Raw genomic sequence first — 22,099 nt, 5'->3', positions numbered from 1 at the left:
AACTTGAACACATAAATAAATAATTTATTTACTAAGATGTCTTACGAATATTAAATTTAAAAAACTTGTCCTTATTTCCAAGGCTTCCTTGAAAGGAGTCTTAACTTAATTATTCCCAGTAACAAAGGATAAAAAGGCTTACACATGATTGCTAGACACAGTATTCTAGTCCACTACTTTAATGGTTAACACAAAACACGGTGAGCTGTAGTATCAGTTTGTGCCAAACTGCTGTAAACTTACCCTACCTCTTAATACCACCAGTAGCCCTTCATTGCAACACCAACAGGAAAATCTTGTTTTGGCCTGGCTGGGGCAGAAAAGGCCAAGAGTAACTTACATTCTAGTGAAGACACCCCCTCTACTTGGAGTTAGACCTTTAGCTCTGTTTTCACCCTTTATTTGGAATACAGGGCATCATTAGCGTTCGGATCATGAAGTGAACAAACTTGGTGATATATAGGGTATTACAGCAAGGACCTGAACTCTGGGAATAAGTGGCTTTCTCGTTCAGGAAGGGGGAGAGAACTGGTTCAACATCTCCTCCAGAGGAGAGAACCACACAACTCAGCTCCACCGAGGGTTTTGGCTGCAGCTCACTAAGGGCAAGGAGTGCCAGTCCTGGTCACCCATCCATAATCTTCGTCAGAGCCAGTCTCCAATTTCCAAAGCAAACTGTAGGCAGAGCAGCTCCTGCTAAGCTGATCTGGGCGACGGCTGCGGCTGTGGCGCCTTCAGAGCGACTGCTGCAGCAGGGAGCCTTTCATGTGCTCCCAGTTGTTGTAGAGCGCGTAGAGGCCAGTGAGAGTGAGTCCTGCCAGGCCGCCTCGTGCTGCCCCTCGGAGACCACCTGGGCGAGAAGGGGGAAAGAACGTGAAGCAGTGCCCTTACACCAGGTGGCAAGACGCAGGGGGATAAAAAGCTTACAAGAGATACAAGAAATCAACACTTAGGCCTAGGAGTTAAATTTTCACAACAACCACGTGTAATACCTAGTCTCGTAACTTTTAGCTGCCTAACTTATGCTTAAGGTCACCAGCATAAATTTCTTATTTCTCTAAATCCAGATTGTCCCCAGAGCACTTCTGGACAAACCTCACCCCTACTGAAGTTATCAAAGTTGCAACCGAATCAGCCATTGCTATTAGTCATGTAGCCAACCTCACTAGTGCCGTCGATAAGTTTAAGGCTGTAGACAAGGTGATGCCCTGTAACAGCCTTGACTCCAGACAGGCCCTCCAGATGCGGAGTCTGAAGGCTCCAGAAACAGCAGTGATAAGATGGCTGCGCTCAGGCCTCGGGTTAGGTGCTCCCCACCCAGTACTCCCTATTCCTGCACTGGCGTGTCGGAGGTACACAACCCGTACTAGCTGAAAAGTTCAAGAATTTGAACTGCTCTCAGCAATTTTCTATGTGGAAAAAGATGAGCAATGGGCATTTCACTTAAAATGAACAAAATACTTTTGCTTTCAAATAGTCCTCAAGCCTAATAAGAGGAAGCTACAAATTTCTCAGAATAGAAAATGCCCCAACATTTCACATGGTAAAGAGAAACCAAATTAAGAAACTCCACAGGAATGGGGATGTCCAAAGGAGCTTCTAAAAAAGTGGTATCCTGGTGCAGTTCCACCAACAAGCAGGATCACACGCTTCCCCGGCCTACACTGCACCTGCAAGGTGTGTGTCCTGAGGTGTGTCAGGAAGGCAAAGCTCGAGTGGGCCCGTGGGATGGTGGTTACCTCAGCAGAGGCCTCTGCGCTCCGTGCTGGTCAGTTCTGTGAAACCGGGCGATGCCGCTGAGTGAACACCTCAGAACTGACCACTTCTGCAACGAGTGACCTAGCACATGGCTTCCACTGATAGAGCGTGGGCCACTCCCTCCAGGAATCTCTCCAGTCTGAAGACTGCTGATAGCTGAGCTGCCTAGGTTCCCCTGACGTGTCCACCGCGAGTGCCACACTTATCTCTTGCAAGCAGACCCAAACAAGCTGCAGACATCATCTCTAACAGCTGTCCACTGTGTGGCAGACGGTGTAAACAGAAAAACCACTAATCAAAGCAAGTGGGAGGCAGCTCCTTAAAGGCTACACTGTGTCTCTGACAAGGCAATAAAAAGCTGAATAATAAACCAAATTCCTAAAATGGAAATATACACCATTTATTAATATAAACGCAACTATAAACCAAATTCCTAAAATGGAAAACAGTTCCAAGGTACAGGAGGAAAAATGCTAAGGATTACCTGCGACAACGTTACTATGGCTCCATTATGAGACCTAAACTTTAATGAGGCAGTTAACAGATACGTAATCCTCTCAACTCCATCTGAATCAACAGGAAACAAAGGCCAGGGGCCTGCCGGTGTGTGGGAGGAAGATGGCAGAAGGCAGGCGGCTGGAAGCCCATTCAGTTCACAGATGCTGCCGCAGCCCAGCCTGGCACTTGCGCCCAGCCCACCAGGCTCCAGTCCTCAGGGCGGCAGTCGGCCCGCTGGTCTGAAGACCCACAAGCCACTGCTTAGCACATGGCTTCTACCTGGCCCTCGAGGAAGACTGCTCTCACTGAAACGGCCCTTCAAAGAGTGGTGCAAAAACATTTTTGAAAACCACACACAGATTTTTCACAACTTGCATTTCCTATGAACTCCATGAAGATTCCTCCTATGCATGGATCTCAAAAAACAAAATTATTTTTTTTTTTGCTCCCAAATAAACCTACCTTTAATTCTATTTCCCACACTTTTGTAGTACTCTCATACTTCTTGGCTATGAAATAAGCTTCTCTGGGAATTTCTTTTAATTTTCTTTTAAGCATAACAATGGGCTCTAAAAGGCTTTAATCTTTGTGACACCAGTGGCATATTCTATGTCCTTTATAAATTAATACAATGTCTCAGGAAACCTTCTATTTTCAGACCAAATAAAAAACTTAGTTTAAATCACTGAAATTCCTTCTTTCAAGCTCAGAGAAAAGTTACTGCCTAAAGACAGAACACAGGTGGTCTTCACTCGCATTGCTACTCCTGACTCAAGGACAGTCTTTCATCACAAACCAGCCACATTTTATCCTTTCCCACTAATTCCAGGGTTTCCCAACTTGTCCGCTGGTTACAGGTTTAAGGGCCTTGTCTTAGGCTTTCTATAGTCAAACAACTTTTGCCCAGCCAGGCGCAGCACAGGAAATTAATCAGCAAATCTAGTGCTCTGAACACGGAGCAACCACACAGGCCCAACGGTCACTCTCTGCAAAGCAAACAAGCCTGGCTGTGTGAGCAGCTTTCGCTCCTTTCCTGCATTCTTCCACAACCTTGCAGTCTTTGTTAAAAGGGACAGAGACTGAGTGCATTAGGCTTTAAGGGTCAAAGCCTATTTGCAGGTACTTAGGTAATCATCTTAACTTTACCTATTAAAAAACGTCAAACACATTCTTAGCCTTCAGACAGTGTGACTGGGCAGGCAGCTGCCAGCAGGAGTTGGTGCCCCGATTCAGGGGGACAGACTTATCTACCTACGAATGCCGTTCTTGAAGGGACCACTGAACTGTTCCACATTGTTTAAATGCTTCTTCAAATTGTGGTATGATGCATGTGACACAAAACTTACCCCCCTAACCATTTTCACATGTTCGGTTCAGAGGCAGTAGGTACATCTGCACTGCTCTGCTACTGTGACCAGCATTCACCTCCAGACAAGTCTGTCCATCCTGCAAAACTGAGTCGCTGTGTGTCCATTAAACAGCTCTTGGCCAACACCATTCTATTCTGCACTGCATGATTCTGGCTATTCTAAGAACCGCATAAAAGCAGAATCACGCCATGCTTGTCCTTTTGTGACTGGCTCATTTCATGCCACGCGAAGGCCCCAAGGTCCACCTGTGCAGTAGCAGGTGTCGGAACTTCCTTCCTGAGGCCGAAAAATATCCTAGTCTGAGGTGAACACTGTGTTTTGCGTAACCACTCATCCATCAATGGACACTGGAGCTGACGCCAGCTTCTGGCTAATGGGAATGATGCTGCTATCAACATGTCGCATCTTCCAAAGCAAATTTTCACATCCCCAAAGGAATCTCTTGATAACTTCGTTTTTCCCACCACTGGCATCAACACTTTTCCAGTAACTAAGAATCCATGTGACATATACAATAGGTAAAGGGAAAGAATGCCCCAACATATAAAAGACATCAGTCAGCTGAAAACTGACAACCCAAGAAAAAACAGAGAATGGATATGACAAAGCACTTCAAGGAAGAAAGAAAATGACTACTAAACAACTGTTCAATCTCACATGCAACCAGGGAAAAGCAGAGTGAAACAAATATTAAGGTATATCTTTCACCAACTGGTATAAAAAATGCAAAGGTGAGGATGGTGCTGTGGCGTAGCAGGTAAAGCCGCCTGTGGTACCAGGATCCCATATGGGCACCAGTTCGAGACCCAGCTGCTCCACTTCCAATCCAGCTCTCTGTTTTGGCCTGGGAAAGTAGTGGAAGATGGCCCAGGTCCTTGGGTCCCTGCACCTGTGTGGGAGACCCAGAAGAAGCTCCTGGCTCCTGGTTTCAGATTGGTGCAGCTCCGGCCGTTGCAGCCAACTGGTGAGTGAACCAGTGGATGAAAGACTCTCTCTGCCTCTCCTTCTCTAACTCTGACTTTTAAATAAATAAATAAATCTTTATTAAAAAAAAAAAAAAAAAAAAGCAAAGGTAGCTGATGCTTAACACTGGCCACTGTAAGCAAGTACTTGGAAAGACAATTTGGCATCATTCCTAACATTCTAAATATGTAAGTCCTCTGAGCAAGCAATTTTACGCCAGAGCGAACCAAGGCACAGGTGCAAAGCAGTTCCCGAGAGACTTCAGAGGGTGCTGTCTGAACACAGATGGATGACGCAGCTGAGCTGCATGTCTAGATGGAGCATTCTCAGCAGATAACCCAAGAACAAAGGCCCAAGAGCAGGGTTAAAGGCACAAGGAAGAGTGGTAGGATCTGGAGCCAGTGATGGCCAAGACAATCACACACAGCCTGACAGGCCACGCGGGGCATCGGGCTTTCCAGACTTCGCATTCTCAGTCACGTCTGGGCCTCAAAGTGTTTATCACAATGTGCAGCGGAACTCTGACCCTCTGCTGAGAAGACTCCACACCGGGAAGGTCAGCTGCGGGTGTGGCCCTCTGAAACGGGGTGGGGAGCCTCTGCTCTGCCAAGGACCACGGATGTTTACCGCACCATTCGTGGGCCACACAGAATACCAACTTGAACGTGAGCCTGCTCCAGACTTAATGGACTGAGACCCACCTGCAGCTGCCTTGGCAGGGCCAGCCTGAACGACTCTACAGGCCTTGTGTGGCCCGCAGCCTGGTGTGCCCCAGGCCTGCCCTAACATAGTAAGACCCTCACAGGAGTGTGGGATAAAGACTCCTCTCACCCACAGACAGGCAAGCCCGAATGACCAGCTACTGGCGACAGAAAACAGTCCTCCAGGGCACAGTACCGTGAGAAGTTAAACTGACCTCGCTACTGAGCTGAGCCCTGCCTGGACGGGACTGCAATGAAGGAATGAAGGGGTGGACAAGGAGCGGCGAAGAAGCCCAGCACAGCGAGCTGTGCCTTCAGAGCACGCACACGGCTTCTCCACAGCAACACAGGGAAATAATGGAGCAGGAAACAGGCTTCTGGGGACCCAGTGCACGTCCACCTCCACCTCTCCCTCAGCAGCCCCCCTTCCCCAGCTGTGAAGCTTGCCACCATCACCCAAGCCGAAGCCCTCATCACAGAAGTCCCTAACTTCTGTCGTATGATTTTTCTATTTTTTTTTTTAAAGATTTACTTATTTGCAGGCAGAGTTACAGAGAGGCAGAGGCGCAGAGAGAGAGAGAGAGAGAGAGAGAGAGAGAGAGGGAGGGAAGTTGGTTCGCTGCTGGTTCACTCCCCAGATGGCCACAATGGTCAGAGCTGCACCAATCCGAAGCCAGGAGCTTCCTCTGGGTCTCCCAAGTGGGTACAGGGGCCCAAGGACTTGGACCATCTTCCACTGCTTTCCCAGGCCATAGCAGAGAGCTGGACCGGAAGTGGAGCAGCGGGACTCGAACTAGCACCCATACGAGATGCCGGCCCTGCAGGTGGTGGCTTTATCCACTGTGCCACAGCGCCAGCCCCAGTACTATTTTTCTTTGACCATTTGACTTCAGGCTATGCTACAGTTTGAATAGGATGTGGCTCCCAAACTCATTCAGATGATCAAATCTCAAGGTCATACACTGGATAGCACCAAGAAGGTGGGAATTTAATCTGACTATGTGGGCCAGGGGAGAAGTGCTCAGCTCACTGGAGACCACCACATCTTGGACTGTGACTATGCAAAGTGGGAAACCAAAATAAACCTCCTTCAGATTTCTACCACTAGTTCATTTTATCCACCTACTATTTCTAGGTTAATCTTCCTCAAATATGATTCTAACACTCCCTGTCCAAAAACCTCTGATGATGAGACACACGCAACCTTCTGGTCTAAATCTGAATTTCTCACCCTGGCTTTCCATGCCTGAAGCCTGAACTCTTTTTCTGGACTTTCCCCTCCCATAATTTGAAATGCAGCCTATTCTTAAAGCCTAGCTTACCGTTCCCATCGTTCCCTTTTCTAGAAAATTTCCCTGGGGGCAACTGGGTACCATGAAAAAGGTAACAGGCTCTGTACTCAACCCAGGTCTCCCGTGTGGGTGGCAGGAACCCGATTCCTCGAGCCGGCACTACTGCCTTGAGCCTGCATTAGCAGGAAGCCGGAGTCAGGAGCCAGAGCCAGGAATAGGACTCAGATACTCTGATGCTGGATGTAAGTGTCTTAACCATTCGGCCACATACCTGTGCCTAATTCTTTTGATCTTTATCTTCATGTGTCTAAGTAACTATTACTATTCTTGATTTTTCAGTCTTTATTATTATTATTTATTGTACTGAAATTCAGAGAAGTTACTGCTACCTGCTCACACAGCTCTTTAGTGGCGCACTACTGATCACACAGAAAGTACAAGATGGCCAGGAGCTGGGGGCAGGTGGTTAATGGGGAGTTGCTGTTTCATGGGTACAGAGTATCTTTTTTGTAAGATGAGAAAGTTCTGGGAATTGGTTGCATAACAATGTCAATACACTTCACGCTTTTGAACTTACAGCATAGATAAAAGCACACTTCAAGCAGAGTAAGATAGCTCTCAATCAATAGTACCTGTGCATTTATACAACATGCCCGTCATGGTTCCGGCTGCTACTGTGTTCAGGTCATCTTCTGCCCCGCGAGTTTTCTCAATGATGACACCAAATGCACTATAGAGCAAAGCTAAAGGGAAAATGGAAGAGCGTAGTGATGCAAATGTAATTAAAAGGTCTGTATGGCCACTATGCTTAAATACATCTATCCAAAAGTAGAAACACTGCTTCTAACAACAAATAAAATGGCCATCAAGAGCACTGACACCATCTGCACTGATCCGGAAAGGGACTTCCCACACAGTGTGAGACTATGGAGTCACTTCAGCAAACACAGGGTGAGCTGTATTCACCATCACACGCTCAAGCACACGTGTGCTGCAGCATGACTCTGAGTAGCAGGGATGCCTGGAAAGATTCAAAACCAGAAGCTATTTCTGGAAGCACCACCGGGGAATCCCAAGAATATTTTAAATTTTCACTCATATGTCACCCATAACAGCTCTACTTTGGATTTCACACACTCTCTTTTCTATTGTAAGAAAAAACACAATTTTAAAAAATGTGAGGTTTGATTCCCATGTGTATAAAAACCGTAACACAAGCACCATTTAGCTTTAAAGATCAGTCCCCGAATCACCCTTCCTCCATGCCTTCGCAGATTCTTCTCAGGCATGAACACATTAAGCCTTCTTACTCTTTCTCAAAACTCTAGCTACACATGACCCTTCCAACACTTGCTTAAGCTCAGCCTCTGTGGTTGTATTTTTACACTGCTACAGATAATCATCTTCACATTCAAACTTACCTGAAACTGAACATGAACAGAACACTGGGACCGGTCACATTACAAGGGAACAGGTGGGCAATGAGCCATACCAATGTGCAGAGGATGGGACAAGTTCCTGGAATGGGGGACTCTGCAGTGCCAAGATGCAGAAAGTCCCTGGCTACTCTAGGTATCCAATTAAAACCACAGAAAGAGGAGTGATATGTGAAGGGGGTCAGAGGAACACAGGTGCATCTGAAGTAGCCACTGAAGATCTAATACACCAATCTGATCACAGCCTCCACACCCCACGACCGGCAGGGGTCTTAGTCACAACAGAGGTTTTTCCTAGCTTTAAATTATCTACACTCTGCCTTACTTAATCTACCACAATTAAAAGATATTTGGACTTTCAACCACATTAATACATTGTGAAAACCTTGACTCTCAGGGCATAAGTGCCCCAAGTAGGTCTACTGTAAGTCATCCATAATCAGGAGAGCCAATCACTCACACGCAATATGGTGTGATAGGCATCTGGTTCTGACTAGGCATCACTACACTACCCCTTGCCTACAACTGCAAATGTTTCTATTATCTACAAAGAACCCATTAGGGCCTCAGAATCTACTCAGGGAACAGACTGAACAGCTATTAAGAAAACATAGTAGGAAGGCTGGGTTAATCTCCCAGGCCCCATGACAGGACTTTGAACCCTTCCTCACACACAAAGCCCTTTGCCTTGTACCTAAATATCTGGATTACATTTAGTGTGAACAAATGATTTTATGTGGTATCCTGCTTGGACAGGAAAGTATGCAGGACTTTTAAAGATTTAAAACATTCAAAATGATATTTAGAAAGGTCTCAGCACCTGAGTTTTTGTGCTATAGTTCATGGTCTTTCCCTAAGTTGGATCTACACTGTTAACCACAGTAGATCTAAACATAGACGCTTCATGTACTAAGACCAGAATTCTGGTTGATCAAACTGTTCATGATACTTGCATGTTTTTTCTTTACATTAACAATTTATTATCAAAGGAGAGCTCTACTTACCCAGAGATCCTAGAGTATTAGCCCAAAGTGCACCTTGCCTAGTCACCATATTCAAAATCCTACCAGGGGAGAACAAGGAGAAAGAACTGCACTGAGAATCATTATTTCTCTAGTAATCTTCAAAAACCGTAACAGGAGCTATTCCAAATGCCAGTAACTAAGTCTCAAAGTTTTCTAAATTAAAATTTTTTTAATACCTTCTCAGATGTCACCTTTATGATGGCTATATTCCAATGAAGTTAGGGTAAAACATTCAACAGTGTGAGCAATCACTGAGGAAAACTCTTTCATTAATATACAAAACACATACCAAATATGCAAAGCTTCATGGAACAGCCTGCAACAGATTTTATAAAGAAGCATATAGAAACTGACTTATGTAAAAAATATCACTGTAATTATGACAAACTACCCTCTCTTTTTGGGAGAGGAGTATATACTTAGAATACTAAATAGTATTAAGGAATTACAAAGTAGAATTAAAGAAAAGCAAAGAGCTGTCTCAGTAGAACACATAGACAAGACAAGCACTCTGTGTCTGCTCCCAGACTAGAACTAAGCAGCCAAAAAACGAAATGCTTAGCACACTCTCAAGGAAGCACAGTTCTGCCCTGCACCAGTGCCACCTGCCACCAGAACGGTGAGGGAGGCAACTGGATGAAGAAGGCAAGACATTGCTCTCCCAGCAGTGTAACACCGTCACAGGAATGGATCTGTCCGGACAGCTGACTACTGCTGGAAATTATGGAAGTAAAACTACTCATTTAATTAATGTTCTACCCTAATAAATGTGGTACTACTTCTAAAAGATTAGTAACTATGTTACTTACTCACTAATAAATATTTTAAGTTCAGCACACTGTTTTCCCCTTTGTATTAAGTTTTAAAGCCAATGTCATTATTGTACTGCTAATGGTATTGTACTGGCAAAACTCCTTGGGGTATGACTTGGTAACATACTTGTACTTATGAAGTCCTTACCTACTTCTCACTTTATATCATCTCTCAATTCTTAAAGGCAGAAAGTACAGAAAGCTTAGCCGAGATCACAAAGCAGTAAGTAATGAAACTAGGATTCTGCAGCTGCCTGCGTGTGCATGGCTCTAAATCCCACCTTTTTTCCATTATTAAATGCTATCTCCCCACATAAGGAGAACGGATTAATTAATTATATAACTACTATTGTTTAAAAAATGAAGGTTATTTTTTCTGGGATACCTTCTACTGCCGAATTCATATTTAAATGTTTAAAAATTTGTTTCAAATATTAGGAGTGAGAAGGCAATGGGACCCAACTGGTCATGGCTGATAGCTGTTGAGGACTATGATTCACGTGTTCATTATACCAACTTTTGAATATATTTTTGAATATATATGCCTAATTTTGAATATATTTAAAATGCCCCATAATACAAAAAAGCTAAAATTGAAGATTCTGCACTGATATTGTAAGTACAGCAATCCACACAGTGACAGGAATATGAAGAACTTGACAGGCCTGTTGGTTTCCCAAGTTTAATTCTAGTACACCTGCTGCCACCTGCTGGCTGAACAGTATGTAAGGCAGTTAAGAGCTCAGAATCCCAGCAACTGAACCATGAGCCATCACAGAACACCTACTATGCAATTCCACTTACATGCAGTACAAACACATGCAAAACCGCACGATACACTACCAACGGGGACTCGAGCCTGTCTACTTCTTAGGTCGGATGAAAACACATCTCAGACACCTTCCAACCCTTCTAATAGCATTTTCCCTTGCCCATGAACTGCGCAGTTCCCCACCCAAGACTGCCCTCTCCTTGTGCAACTGCCCCTGGGGTCCAGGAATGGCATTAGTTTCTGTGGAGCTCCACCTCAGGCCGGGAGTGAAGTCAGCGAGCTCAAGGACGGCAGACCCAGCGTCACGCTCACATGCTGCTCATGTCCCTTCCCACAGCCCTGGCCCACGCATTTCTCATCAGCAACCAGCAACTTGACGAGCGTGTCATGTGGGCCAAGGGAAGTCGGGCTAGGGGAGCAGCGGCTGCCTACGAGACACCGACTTGCACTCATCAATCTGATCTTCTTTTTGCCTTTTATTTTGGGTAAGATTTAAAAATGGGGGGAGGGGATAAAAAAAAAACTAACATACACTGCAAACATTTGTAAAACTCATGTATTTGCAAGGTTATACCCATCAAAGCAACAAAGCAGACGCTGCTATCCTGCCACCACTTCATCAGACGGGTACAAGACTTACTGTACGTTTCTTGGTTTGGACCAGGCCATGTTCTGGGTTTCCTTCAATCCTAGCCGAAGACCGTTCACTGCCCCAAATGCAGCCCCTGGTAAATCATAAATAATTCAGCCAAATGATACAGCATTACATTTAAAAACTGCACTTCTGACTTTAAAATTTTAATATGATGATAAATAATTTTTCACAAGAACCCCTGAATCTAGTATTCTAACTGCTTTTTAAGTGCCATCAACTACTTGAACAGAGGACACTTAAGAAAAAAATTACTGGAGTCAGCGCTGTGGCATAGTGGGCTAAGCCTCTGCCTACAGCACCAGCATCCCATATGGGCACTGGTTGGAGTCCTAGCTGCTCCACTTCCGATCCAGCTCTCTGCTTTGGCCTGGGAAAGCACTGGAAGATGGCCCAGGTTTGGGCCCCTGCACCCACGTGGGAGACCTGGAAGAAACTCCTGGCTCTGGATCAGCCCAGCTCCAGCTGTTGCGGCCATCTAGGGAGTGAACAAGTAGATGGAAGACCTTTCTCTCTGTAACTCTGCCTCTCTAATTAATTAAAAAAGAAAAATTATTACACCCACCTGTCATGCAACATCCTCCAATAGTAAAGAAGGCCAACTCGAATCTGCCCCGGGTTTTATTAGCTCCCGTTGGTAAAATAAACTCATCTGTATCCTGCAAAAGTAATAACGAAAACCAAGCTGAGTGCCCCCTCAAGACCTGCATTATAAACTTCCCACAGCAGTTTTTTGCAAAAAGCAAAAGCCTTAAATTAGTTCAAACTCAATTATATGTAGTCAAACAAAAACCTTTCTGCAATAAGAGCAATACTTACATCAAAGTGAAATGAAATAGCACAACACACGCTCAGTTCTCACGAGTCTCCTGTAGAATTCTGTTTGCAGGCTGAGGGGCCCAATGGTGCAGACACCACTCGGGAATCCTTCACTCCACATCAGAACACCTGGGTCTGAGTCTCAACCTCGCGTCTGCTAATGTGCACCTTGAGAGGCAGCAGGCCACGGCTCTAATGCTGCCAGGGTTTTTGCCGCTCAGGTGAGAGACCTAGACTGAGTTCTGGGCTCCTGACGCTGGCATGGTTTAGCCCCAGCTGTTGGCTTTTAGCAAGTAAATCAGCGGAGGGAAGAACTCCTCTCAAACTTTTTGAAAAGAAAAGAATAAATCATTGTGTTTCCTTCCTAATGTAAATGTGGCTGATTGTCATCTGCCTTACTAAGCGATACATTTAAAGTAACAGCGTTAAGCAGTTTAAAAAGGACAGTTCTAGAAGATGGTATACTGAAAACCAGGAGAAGCAGCTGGCTGACTACCCATCTGGAAGGAGACAGTAACTTTCATTTTTCACAGCTATTTAGTGAGCACAATCTTGCTGTGTTTACGACCACATGATCATAAAAATGAGCTAAGACCATTAAAACTCAACTACTCCCTTAACAATTCTTCAGAGTCTGAGGAACATGTCAGACTTTGGTTATCCTGGAAAACAGCAGACCCTCTTTCCAGTAAATGCACACAAAAACTTGGCATAATTCCCTGGAAGGTCATCTAAAACCCTGCGCTGAGCACAACAAAATGACTGACCTTGAAGATCACACTCAACTCTTTGCCAAGCTTTTTATGCAAAAATGGCCAACAAAAGTGCCACAATTAACACAGTAGAGACCACTAACAAGAACCTTGGTAAATGCATTCCTGATGCGGATTTCTGATTTTAAGCACATGCACACATCCTCACCAAACCCACAATAAATAAGCATACTGGGGCCAGCGCTGTGGCACAGTAGGTTAATCCTCCACCTACAGTGCCGGCATCCCATACAGGCACCAGTTCCAAGTTCAGGTGCTGTACTTCGATCCAGCTCTCTATGGCCTGGGGAAACAGAAGATGGCCTGAGCGCTTGGGCCCTTTGCACCCGTGTGGAAGACCCAGAAGACACTCCTGGTTCCTGGCTTCAGATCGGCTTGCTTCAGCTGTTGCAGCCATTTGGGGAGTAAACCAGCAGATAGAAGACCTTTCTCTCTTTCTCTCCCTCTCACTGTCTGTAAATCTTTCTCTCAAATAAATAAAAATAAAATCTTTAAAAATAAATAAATAAACAAGCATATCTAGTTTTATCACACAAAAATGATCTGTTGGGTGTCAATAAGTAAGCTGAGTAGGTTCCTTGTCATGATATATTATACATCATATTATCAATTTTGGGGGCTTTTTGACTTTTAAAGCAGACACACACACACACACACATACACACACACGGGGTGGCAGGGAGAGCTCCTATCTGCTGGTTCGTTTTCCAAATCCTCGCAACTGGTGCTGAACCAGGCCAGTCGGGAGCCCAGAACTCAATCTGGGTCTCCCACAAGGTGGCAAGGATCCAAGTACTGAACCATTAAACAGTGCGTTTCAGAGTGCACACCAGCAGGAAGCTGGACCCAGAAGCAGAGCTGACACTCAAACCCAGGCATCCGACATGGGATGTAGTCACTGCTAGCAGTGTCCTTCTTCACTGTCATACCAAATGTTCTTGTTTGAGATTTTTAGAAATGTTATATTTAATCACATAAGGTAAATAATTATCCTTCAATCCAGAAACACACCACGGAGTAAACACAGAAAATTTTTTTAAATGGCTGTAATGACCATCATCCAGCAAGAGTAAGTGCTAGTGTTAAGCTAGTGCTGCCAGCCCCGCGGCTCACTTAGCTAATCCTCCACCTGTGGTGCCAGCACCCCGGGATTCTAGTCCCAGCTGGGGCGCCGGATTCTGTCTCGGCTGCTCCTCTTCCAGTCCAGCTCTCCTGTGGCCTGGGAAGGCAGTGGAGGATGGCCTAAGTGCTTGGGCCCTGCACCCACATGGGAGACCAGGAGGAAGCACCTGGCTCCTGGCTTCGGATCGGCACAGCACGCCGGCCGTGGCAGCCATTTGGGGGGGTGAACCAATGGAAGGAAGACCTTTCTCTCTGTCTCTGTCTCTCTCACTGTCTAACTCTGTCTGTCAAAAAAAAAAAAAAAAAAAAGCAAGCAAGCTAGTGTCGATCACAATGAGAAGTCACAAGAGCTGAAGCAAATCCCGCACAAACAAGGCTGACGTCACAGTACTGAATCTAGGGAAGATACGTGGGAAAGTGCTCATTGAACTTGGACTGCCGAACTCTAGGAAACCCATGTCACTAAATACTCTAAGTGCCAGCGTTTGCTAATACAGAAGAGCAACAAGCCCAAGAATGCACGGCAGTGTACGTGAGGAAACAGAAGGCTGAGATCACATGCAGTGGACACGGTCAATGTTGGAAATATTTACATTGTTTCTATCCCAGATAATCATCTGGACTAACAAGAGAAAAATGTACTGCTTCAGCTTTTTTACAGAACATTTCAGTGAGGATGGAGCAGTGACAATAAAAAGCACCAGCAAGAGAAATCACAGAGTGCCCAGAGAGAAGCTGCGGCACAAATAAACCACTGTATTATGAGCTGATGTGAACTATTCGAGATTAAGAAAAAGGCTCTACAGTATGAATTATTAAGGTATTGTCTTTAAATTTATGTTTTCCTTGGTCATTTATAATAACGGAGACAATGAGGTTTAGAAAACAGGTTTTTCAATTCTGAAGTCCTTCTGTAATTCTAATAGAAGATATCAGTATAATGGTTTGTGATGAAGAAATCACAATTTTTTAGATACAAAGTCTTCATGTCTGAGCTTACCGAGCCCCATGCTAGCAATGTGGAGCCACAATGGCACTGTACCTGTAACTGGAGTCTAGCACAGTCTTCAACATCAGATCCAACATTTAATCAAAACAATGTAATTTATTTTAAAATTAGGGGCAAACAACTGATACGGGGGGTCTTTTAGAGTAAAAATCAACGCACCCTGGGTTAGCAGATAACAACTCCCTTAAAAACAACACAATTTTTAACTGGCAAGGTCCTAACCATCAACTTGCTTCCACTTGAACACTTAACCCTAACAAGAAACACAGAAGCTGTCACAAAACCCCATTACTATATGTAGCTTATAGACCATGTAATCCACCTATTTAAAGTAAACAATTCAATGGTTTTCAGAATCTTCAGAATTGTGCGACGAAGCACAATCAGCGTTAGAGCATCACCTAAGGAACTCCATCCCCATAATTTTCCAGTCATCCCTACAACCAAACCTTGGCAGTGCCTGCTCTACTTCTTGTCAATGTATCTGCCTACATTTCACACAAATAGAATCAAGCAATATGTGCTTGTTTGTGACTGGCCTCTTTCATTTAACCAAGTTTTCAAGGTTCATCCATGCCGAAGCATGGATCAGTAATTCATTCTTTTTTACTGCAAAATATTCCATTGTTTCAGTATTAACACATTTAGCTTACCCACTCATTAGTTGGTAGACATCTGGTTTGTTTCCACTTCTTGGCTATTATGAATTCTTGGCTATTATGAATAATGCTACTATGAATATTCATGTGCCACTTGCCCCTGAACATGCTTTTAATCCTTTTAGGCATACACTCTTACCTAAGAGGGAAGTGCCAGGTCACAAAGTAACGCTATTTTTATTATTTTGAGAAGCTGCCAGACTGTTTCCAAAGCAGTTGTATCACTTTACATTCCCACTCGCTGTATATAAAGAAGGCCCAGTTCTCCACAGCCTCACAAATACTTGTTTGTTGTCTGACTATCGTCATTCCAGTGGATCGGAAGTGGTTTCTCATTGTGATTTTGTGATCTGCGTTTCTCAAATTAATGCCATCAGAGAGCCTTCATGTGACTACTGGAAACTGACTCTCATGGAGAACCATACTGATCCCATCCCCATTTTATAACTGGGTTTTAAAATATTATTTTAGATTTAAGTCCCTTATCAGGTAGGTGATTTACAAGTATTTTCTCCCAGTGTGTAAGCTGTCTTTTCCCTTCCTTGATGGTGTTATATAAAGCACAGAAATTTAGATTAAACTGATCAATATTTCTTTTCACCAGTCAGGCTTCTGGAAATCTAAGAAACTGGAATTGGAAGCAGTGGCAGGACTTGAACGCAGATATTCTGACATGGGATTCAGGCATCCAACTGGCATCAACTGCTGTCCATCTCATCATTCTTTGGAACATGAATTCAAGTCACCCCAGCATCAATTGTTGAAAAGAATATTTTTTCCCTACTTAATTGTTTTGGCACCCTTGTTGAAAACTAGTGACTATAAAGAATGCTAGTTTATTTTTCTGGGTTGAATTTAATTGATCTATAGATATATACTTATGCTAGCACCACAACTTTTTGATCACTGTAGTTAAGTCTTGGAACTGCAAAGTTTAAGTCCCCCAATTTGTTTATTGTTGTTGAAGATTGTTGGGCTACTGTGTCCCTTAACTTTCCACATAAATTTTAGGGACAGTTTATTAATTTCTGCAAAAGCCAACTGGGTTTTTTGTCACTATACTGAATTTTTAGAACAATTTGGACAGTATTTTTATTTTAACTATATTAAATTTTCTAAGAACAAGGATGGCTTTCCATTTATTTAATCTTCGTTGTTTTTTTTTTTCAATGTTTTGTGGGTTTTAAACTACAGAGGATAATTTTTGTACTTCTGTTAAGTTTATTTCTAAGTATTTTCATCTTTTTGATGCTTTTGGTAATGGAATTGTTTTCATAACTGAATTTTTGCAGTTTTCATTGCTACTGCATAGAAATTTATCTGATTTATGAGTTCATTTACTGGTTCTAACACTTTTGTGTATGTGGTTTACTGTGATTGTCTACAGACAAATTCATGTAATTTGCAGTTTCACTTCTTCCTTTTCAGTCTGGATGCCATTTCATTCTCTTGCTAACTGCGCTGGCTAGACACTGTTAAACAGAAGTGAGGAGAGTAGACACACTTGTAAACCCAGGAGGACCGCATTCAGTCTCTCTCTATTCTGTGCATTAGCGTTGGATATTCTGTAGGTGCCATTTCGTAAGCTGAAGAAATTCCCTGCTAGTTCTAGTGTGAGTATGTCTTAAATCATGAAGGGCTGCTGGCTATCATTATCCTATTTTCTGCAGCTGTTGAGAAAACCACAGGCTTTATGTCCTGTATTCTTTCCTGATGACACAGTGTGTTAACTGGTTTTCAGATGTTAATCAATGCTGCTTTCCTGAGGCCTCCAACCACTACTCTAAGCATCATAGCTCTGATGCCTAGTACAGCACCCTGAAACTGCAAACTGAGCTTTACAAACAAATCTCTTAACTATCTACTCCCATACTTTTAAATGTGTGCTTTTAATTATTTTCTTGTTGGTTTTGAAAAGTGAACTTTTGAAAGGAGTTAACTGGTTTCAGGGAGAAATGCAAACCAAGGTCATAAGGCTTGTGAGAGAAAAAAAAAACGGTCCTGGAGACTAGAGATTTTGTATAAATGATAGCTGAAGTATTTGGCTTTTTTTACATGGTAAGATAAGGTACCAATCTAGTAAAATGTTAACCTTACCTGCACAAGATACCGTGGATCCACATTTAAATAAGGAGACAGAGGATTCATTCCAGTTACTAGAGAGAAAACAAAATGTCACATTGCAACAAAATTCTCTAACATTATTTTGAGTTAATTCAGCTCCTGATTATAATATATTTTGCTATTTTGATTTATAGGCTCACTGAAACTGGAAAATGTTTCCATTTGATCTTGTTCTATCAGTTTGGGTCCTTGGACCCCTAATCCAATAGGAAGTCTTGGCCTGGTGGCTCAAGATCTCAAACCAGTAAGATACTGGCAATAAGACAGATCAAATCGGCCGGCGCCGCGGCTCACTAGGCTAATCCTCCGCCTGCAGCACCGGCACACCAGGTTCTAGCCCCGGTCGGGGCGCCGGATTCTGTCCCGGTTTTTCCTCTTCCAGGCCAGCTCTCTGCTGTGGCCAGGGAGTGCAGTGGAGGATGGCCCAAGTGCTTGGGCCCTGCACCCCATGGGAGACCAGGAGAAGTACCTGGCTCCTGCCATCGGATCAGTGCAGTGCGCCGGCCGTGGTGGCCATTGGAGGGTGAACCAATGGCAAAGGAAGACCTTTCTGTCTCTCTCTCTCACTGTCCACTCTGTCAAAAAAACAAAAAAACAAACAAAAAAAAAAAACACAGATCAAATCAACAAATTAGCAGGGAAACATGGCACAGACCAATTACAAAGATATTATTTTTCTCAACTTACTAACAAGAAAGCTTGATGAAAGAGCACTCAATTCCACGTGAAAAACAGTGGCTGGGTTTGGTTTCTGTGCGATATGTGTATAAATACTACAAGTCACTCACTCGGGGCTTAATGACTTGGTGTGGCAAGAGAGAATTCTCGGGCCACGACTACAGGAATGAGTTAGTTCCAAAGCAAATACAAACTTGATGCAGGCTTGAATTCCACCAACTTTGACAATAGACAAGCAAAAAAAAATCTATCAAGAAAAGTCAACTTTACCTGTCGCTCCCCCTCTTCATGGAGGAACGACACTAAACCCTGCGCTGTTCTTTTGTCTGCTCGGCCCTCCCCGGGTTTGCTGCTGGTTCTTCCCGGGTTGGCTACCGTCCCTTCCACCTCCGTGGAAGGGCGGTTCCCCCTGCCACTTTCCCCACTTCCGCAGGGGAGTGGCACACCGCCGGCCGGCTCTCTCGGGGGCTGCACAGGTGTTCCTTCAGATAGATGTTCCTCTTAGATGTTCCTGGTGCATGTTGTCTCTCTCCTCCTTTATAGTCCTCTTCCACCAATCCCAACTCTGCTACCCACACGCCGAGTACGCTGCTCTCCTCCAATCAGGAGCAGGTCCTGCTGTTTATTGGTTGAACTGGAGGCAGCAGTGTAGAAGCTGTTTCTCCCTTCTCAGCGCCATATTGTGGGAGAGCAGATGCATAGAATAAGTCTTAATTCCAGTAACTTAGTCTAGTGTGGGGAGCAACTCGGACTAGACTAAGTTACTGGAATTAAGACTTATTCTATGCATCTGCTCTCCCACAATATGGCGCTGGGAGAGGAGAAAACAGCTTCTACACAGCTGCCTCCAGTTCAGCCAATAAACTGTAGGACTTGCTCCTGATTGGAGGAGAGCAGCGTGCTCGGCGTGTGGGCAGCCGAGTTAGGATTGGCGGAGGAGGACTATAAAGGAGGAGAGAGACGGCATGCACCAGGAACATCTAAGGGGAACACCAAGGGGAACACCTAAGGGGAACACCTGTGCAGCCCCCGAGAGAGCCGGCCGGCAGTGTGCCGCTCCCCTGCGGAAGTGGGGAATGTGGCAGGGGGAACCGCCCTTCCACGGAGGTGGAAGGGACAGTAGCCAACCCGGGAAGAACCAGCAGCAAACCCGGGGAGGGCCGAGCAGACGAAAGAACAGCGCAGGGTCCTGTGTCGTTCCTCCACGAAGAGGGGGAGCGACATAATGGTGCTGTGACTCGGATATGAAGCCTAGGCAGGGTTTAGTGTCGTTCCTCCACGAAGAGGGGGAGCGACATGATGGTGCCATGACTCGGATATGAAGCCTAGGCAGGACTTAGTGTCGTTCCTCCATGAAGAGGGGGAGCGACAGTCTAGTCCGAGTTGCTCCCCACATTTACCAAATTTTAAATTGAAGCTTTGGATCCTCTCTATCTCGGATGGCTGCCCACCACTCTCATCATCAATCTGAAAGTCCTATTATTTCCGTTTTCAGTATCTAATTTGAATTTTGTTATTTAACATCCTAGTCCAACCATCAAATCTCTCAGAAACTTTTTTTTTTTTTGGACAGGCAGAGTGGACAGAGAGAGAGAGACACAGAGAGAAAGGTCTTCTTTTGCCGTTGGTTCATCCTCCAATGGCCGCCGTGGCCGGCGCGCTGCGGCCAGCGCACTGCGCTGATCCGATGGCAGGAGCCAGGTGCTTCTCCTGGTCTCCCATGGGGTGCAGGGCCCAAGCACTTGGGCCATCCTCCACTGCACTCCCTGGCCACAGCAGAGAGCTGGCCTGGAAGAGGAAAAACCGGGACAGAATCCGGCGCCCCGACCGAGACTAGAACCTGGTGTACCGGCGCCGCAAGGCGGAGGATTAGCCTAGTGAGCTGAGGCGCCGGCTAGAAACAACTTTCCTGTCCCTTCCCCTCACTCCTTCAATTGACTCTACACAGCTACTAGAGGAACTTCCTCAAAGGGAAAGCAGCCTTGGGGCTCCCCTGTCATCAATCCAAAGAGGGCTACCTGGTTCTCATCACTTTCTACCCTGCTGGCCAAACAGCTGTTTGCACACTCCAAGTCGCTGTGTTTTGGGCACTTCCCTTCTAGGCCCTGCTATTACTGTCAGGGGAGGGCTCTCCTCCTGCTTTTTGTCTTTTTTTATTGGTATGTATCTCATAACATCTGGAACACAGTAATTCTTCCCACTGTACCCACCCTCCTACCCACTCTCCCACCCCTCTTCCTCTTTTCCTGTTTAGTCCAAGAAAGAAAAAGAAAACAAAATAAAATGAAATGAAAAAACTAAGAAAACGGCTCAACAGACCAGACAGGGGCTGCTCCAAGTTACTGCTTCTGGAAGGCGTTTTCTGCTTTTTCCACCTTCCTCCCTTCTCTCCTTTTAGAAACTTCATTATCTTTAGAGAACCCAGAAGGTTACCTCTTTTGCAAGCTCTTGCTTTCTTGAGCGGTACCGTCCCACAACCCTGTTCTACACCTGCTGCCTTGCCCTGCTGAGCACGACCTGCAGGATTTTAACTCACGCAAGCATCGGCAGAGCAGCAGTCCTCTTTCTGTTGAAGCCGCCGCCAAGCCCTGCGCCCAGCAAAGTCGGCGCCGCCCTGTCCCTTGTCCCACTTCATCCAAAGCAGGGCATCTTCAGGCGCCTAATTCACCTCTGCCAGGGCCCGGGGTTTAGGAAGGAGCTGTATTCTCGGCATCGGTGGTGACGGACTTAGAGAAATAGTACGAGCCGAGGTCCCAAGGAACGGGTCGAGGCCAGCCAAGGGCAGGGCGTTCGCGCCTCCCCATCGTAGATGTCACATTATCCCCCGTCCCCCAATCCTCTCCCGGCTCCCCTGCCCCCACCACGTTTACAAAGCACCGGTCAGGTTCAGCCCATTTCCCGGCTCCTCCAAGACAGCCTCCGAGCTGACTCCCCATCCCCTGTCTTATTTCTGACTGTCTTTTACGTGTAATCGATTTACGACCCAGATTTTAAGTGAATAAAAGCGAACTTCGGGGCTTCCCAGCCTGAAACGGTGACTCCCAGAGCCCGGTGCGCCTCTGTACCCGGGGCCAACCCACGGGACCGTGATGGATGGCAGTAAAGGAACGCGAGGCCCGGATACAGACGAGGAAAAAAAAACCAACACGTGTCCCTCTCAGAGCCCAGCTCCGTGATGCAGAGCGCGCGGCCTTAAAAGCTCGGGCCATTTTGAAAAGAGCGGCCTACAGGTGCACCAAGTCCACTGCCAACACTGAAGCCTGGGCAGACCACCAAAAAATAAATTAACTAATTAAAAAAAAAAAAAAACAGCAGGGCTTGCGGCGTGGACTCAGACCCGATACTCACGCGGGACGCCGGCCAGGTCTGCGTGCGAGTAACCTGCTCCGCCGGCTCCGAAAAAGCCAGCCAAGCCCCCTGTGGTTTTGTTGCCGCTTCCTCCGCCGCCCTCCATGTTGTCGCTGCCAACCTCTCGTGTGCTTCCCGCCGCTGGCTCCGGCCGGCAGCCCCCGGCTCGGCAGTGGCGCCTCAGTCACAGCGGGGAGCCCCACGATGCCACTGCCTCCTTCACACGCTGACCTTCCGGGCGCCGGCTCTCGCTAAGCGCCACACTTCCGTTTTGCGGCAGTGTGCGTC

General features: G+C 45.5%; 1 protein-coding gene and 1 non-coding gene across 3 annotated transcripts; both read right to left on the bottom strand.

Moving 5' to 3' along the window:
• Window positions 1-3: 3 nt before the first annotated feature.
• LOC100347175 (mitochondrial import inner membrane translocase subunit Tim23) lies at window positions 4-22,096 on the bottom strand. Of its 2 annotated transcripts, none has more exons than XM_002718345.5 (7): window positions 21,812-22,096; window positions 17,759-17,817; window positions 11,845-11,938; window positions 11,268-11,352; window positions 9,023-9,081; window positions 7,215-7,325; window positions 4-850 (listed from the first exon to the last, which is right to left on the bottom strand). In XM_002718345.5, the coding sequence occupies exons 1-7, from the start codon at window positions 21,915-21,917 to the stop codon at window positions 735-737; spliced, it is 630 nt and encodes a 209-aa protein (XP_002718391.3). In that variant the 5' UTR covers window positions 21,918-22,096; the 3' UTR covers window positions 4-734. The 2 variants fall into 2 exon arrangements, with proteins under 2 accessions (XP_002718391.3, XP_051693505.2); XM_051837545.2 differs by lacking the exon at window positions 21,812-22,096 and adding an exon at window positions 18,473-18,682.
• Window positions 9,556-9,762, bottom strand: LOC127484331 (small nucleolar RNA SNORA74). Its single transcript, XR_007911197.2, has one exon. It is a non-coding gene; the product is annotated as a small nucleolar RNA SNORA74 (small nucleolar RNA).
• Window positions 22,097-22,099: the final 3 nt, after the last annotated feature.

This window comes from Oryctolagus cuniculus, chromosome 15 (assembly GCF_964237555.1).
Source record: "Oryctolagus cuniculus chromosome 15, mOryCun1.1, whole genome shotgun sequence".
Lineage (NCBI taxonomy): Eukaryota > Metazoa > Chordata > Mammalia > Lagomorpha > Leporidae > Oryctolagus > Oryctolagus cuniculus.
The sequence above is the reverse complement of the archived record's forward strand: the minus strand, read 5'-3'. Positions and strand labels throughout refer to the sequence as shown.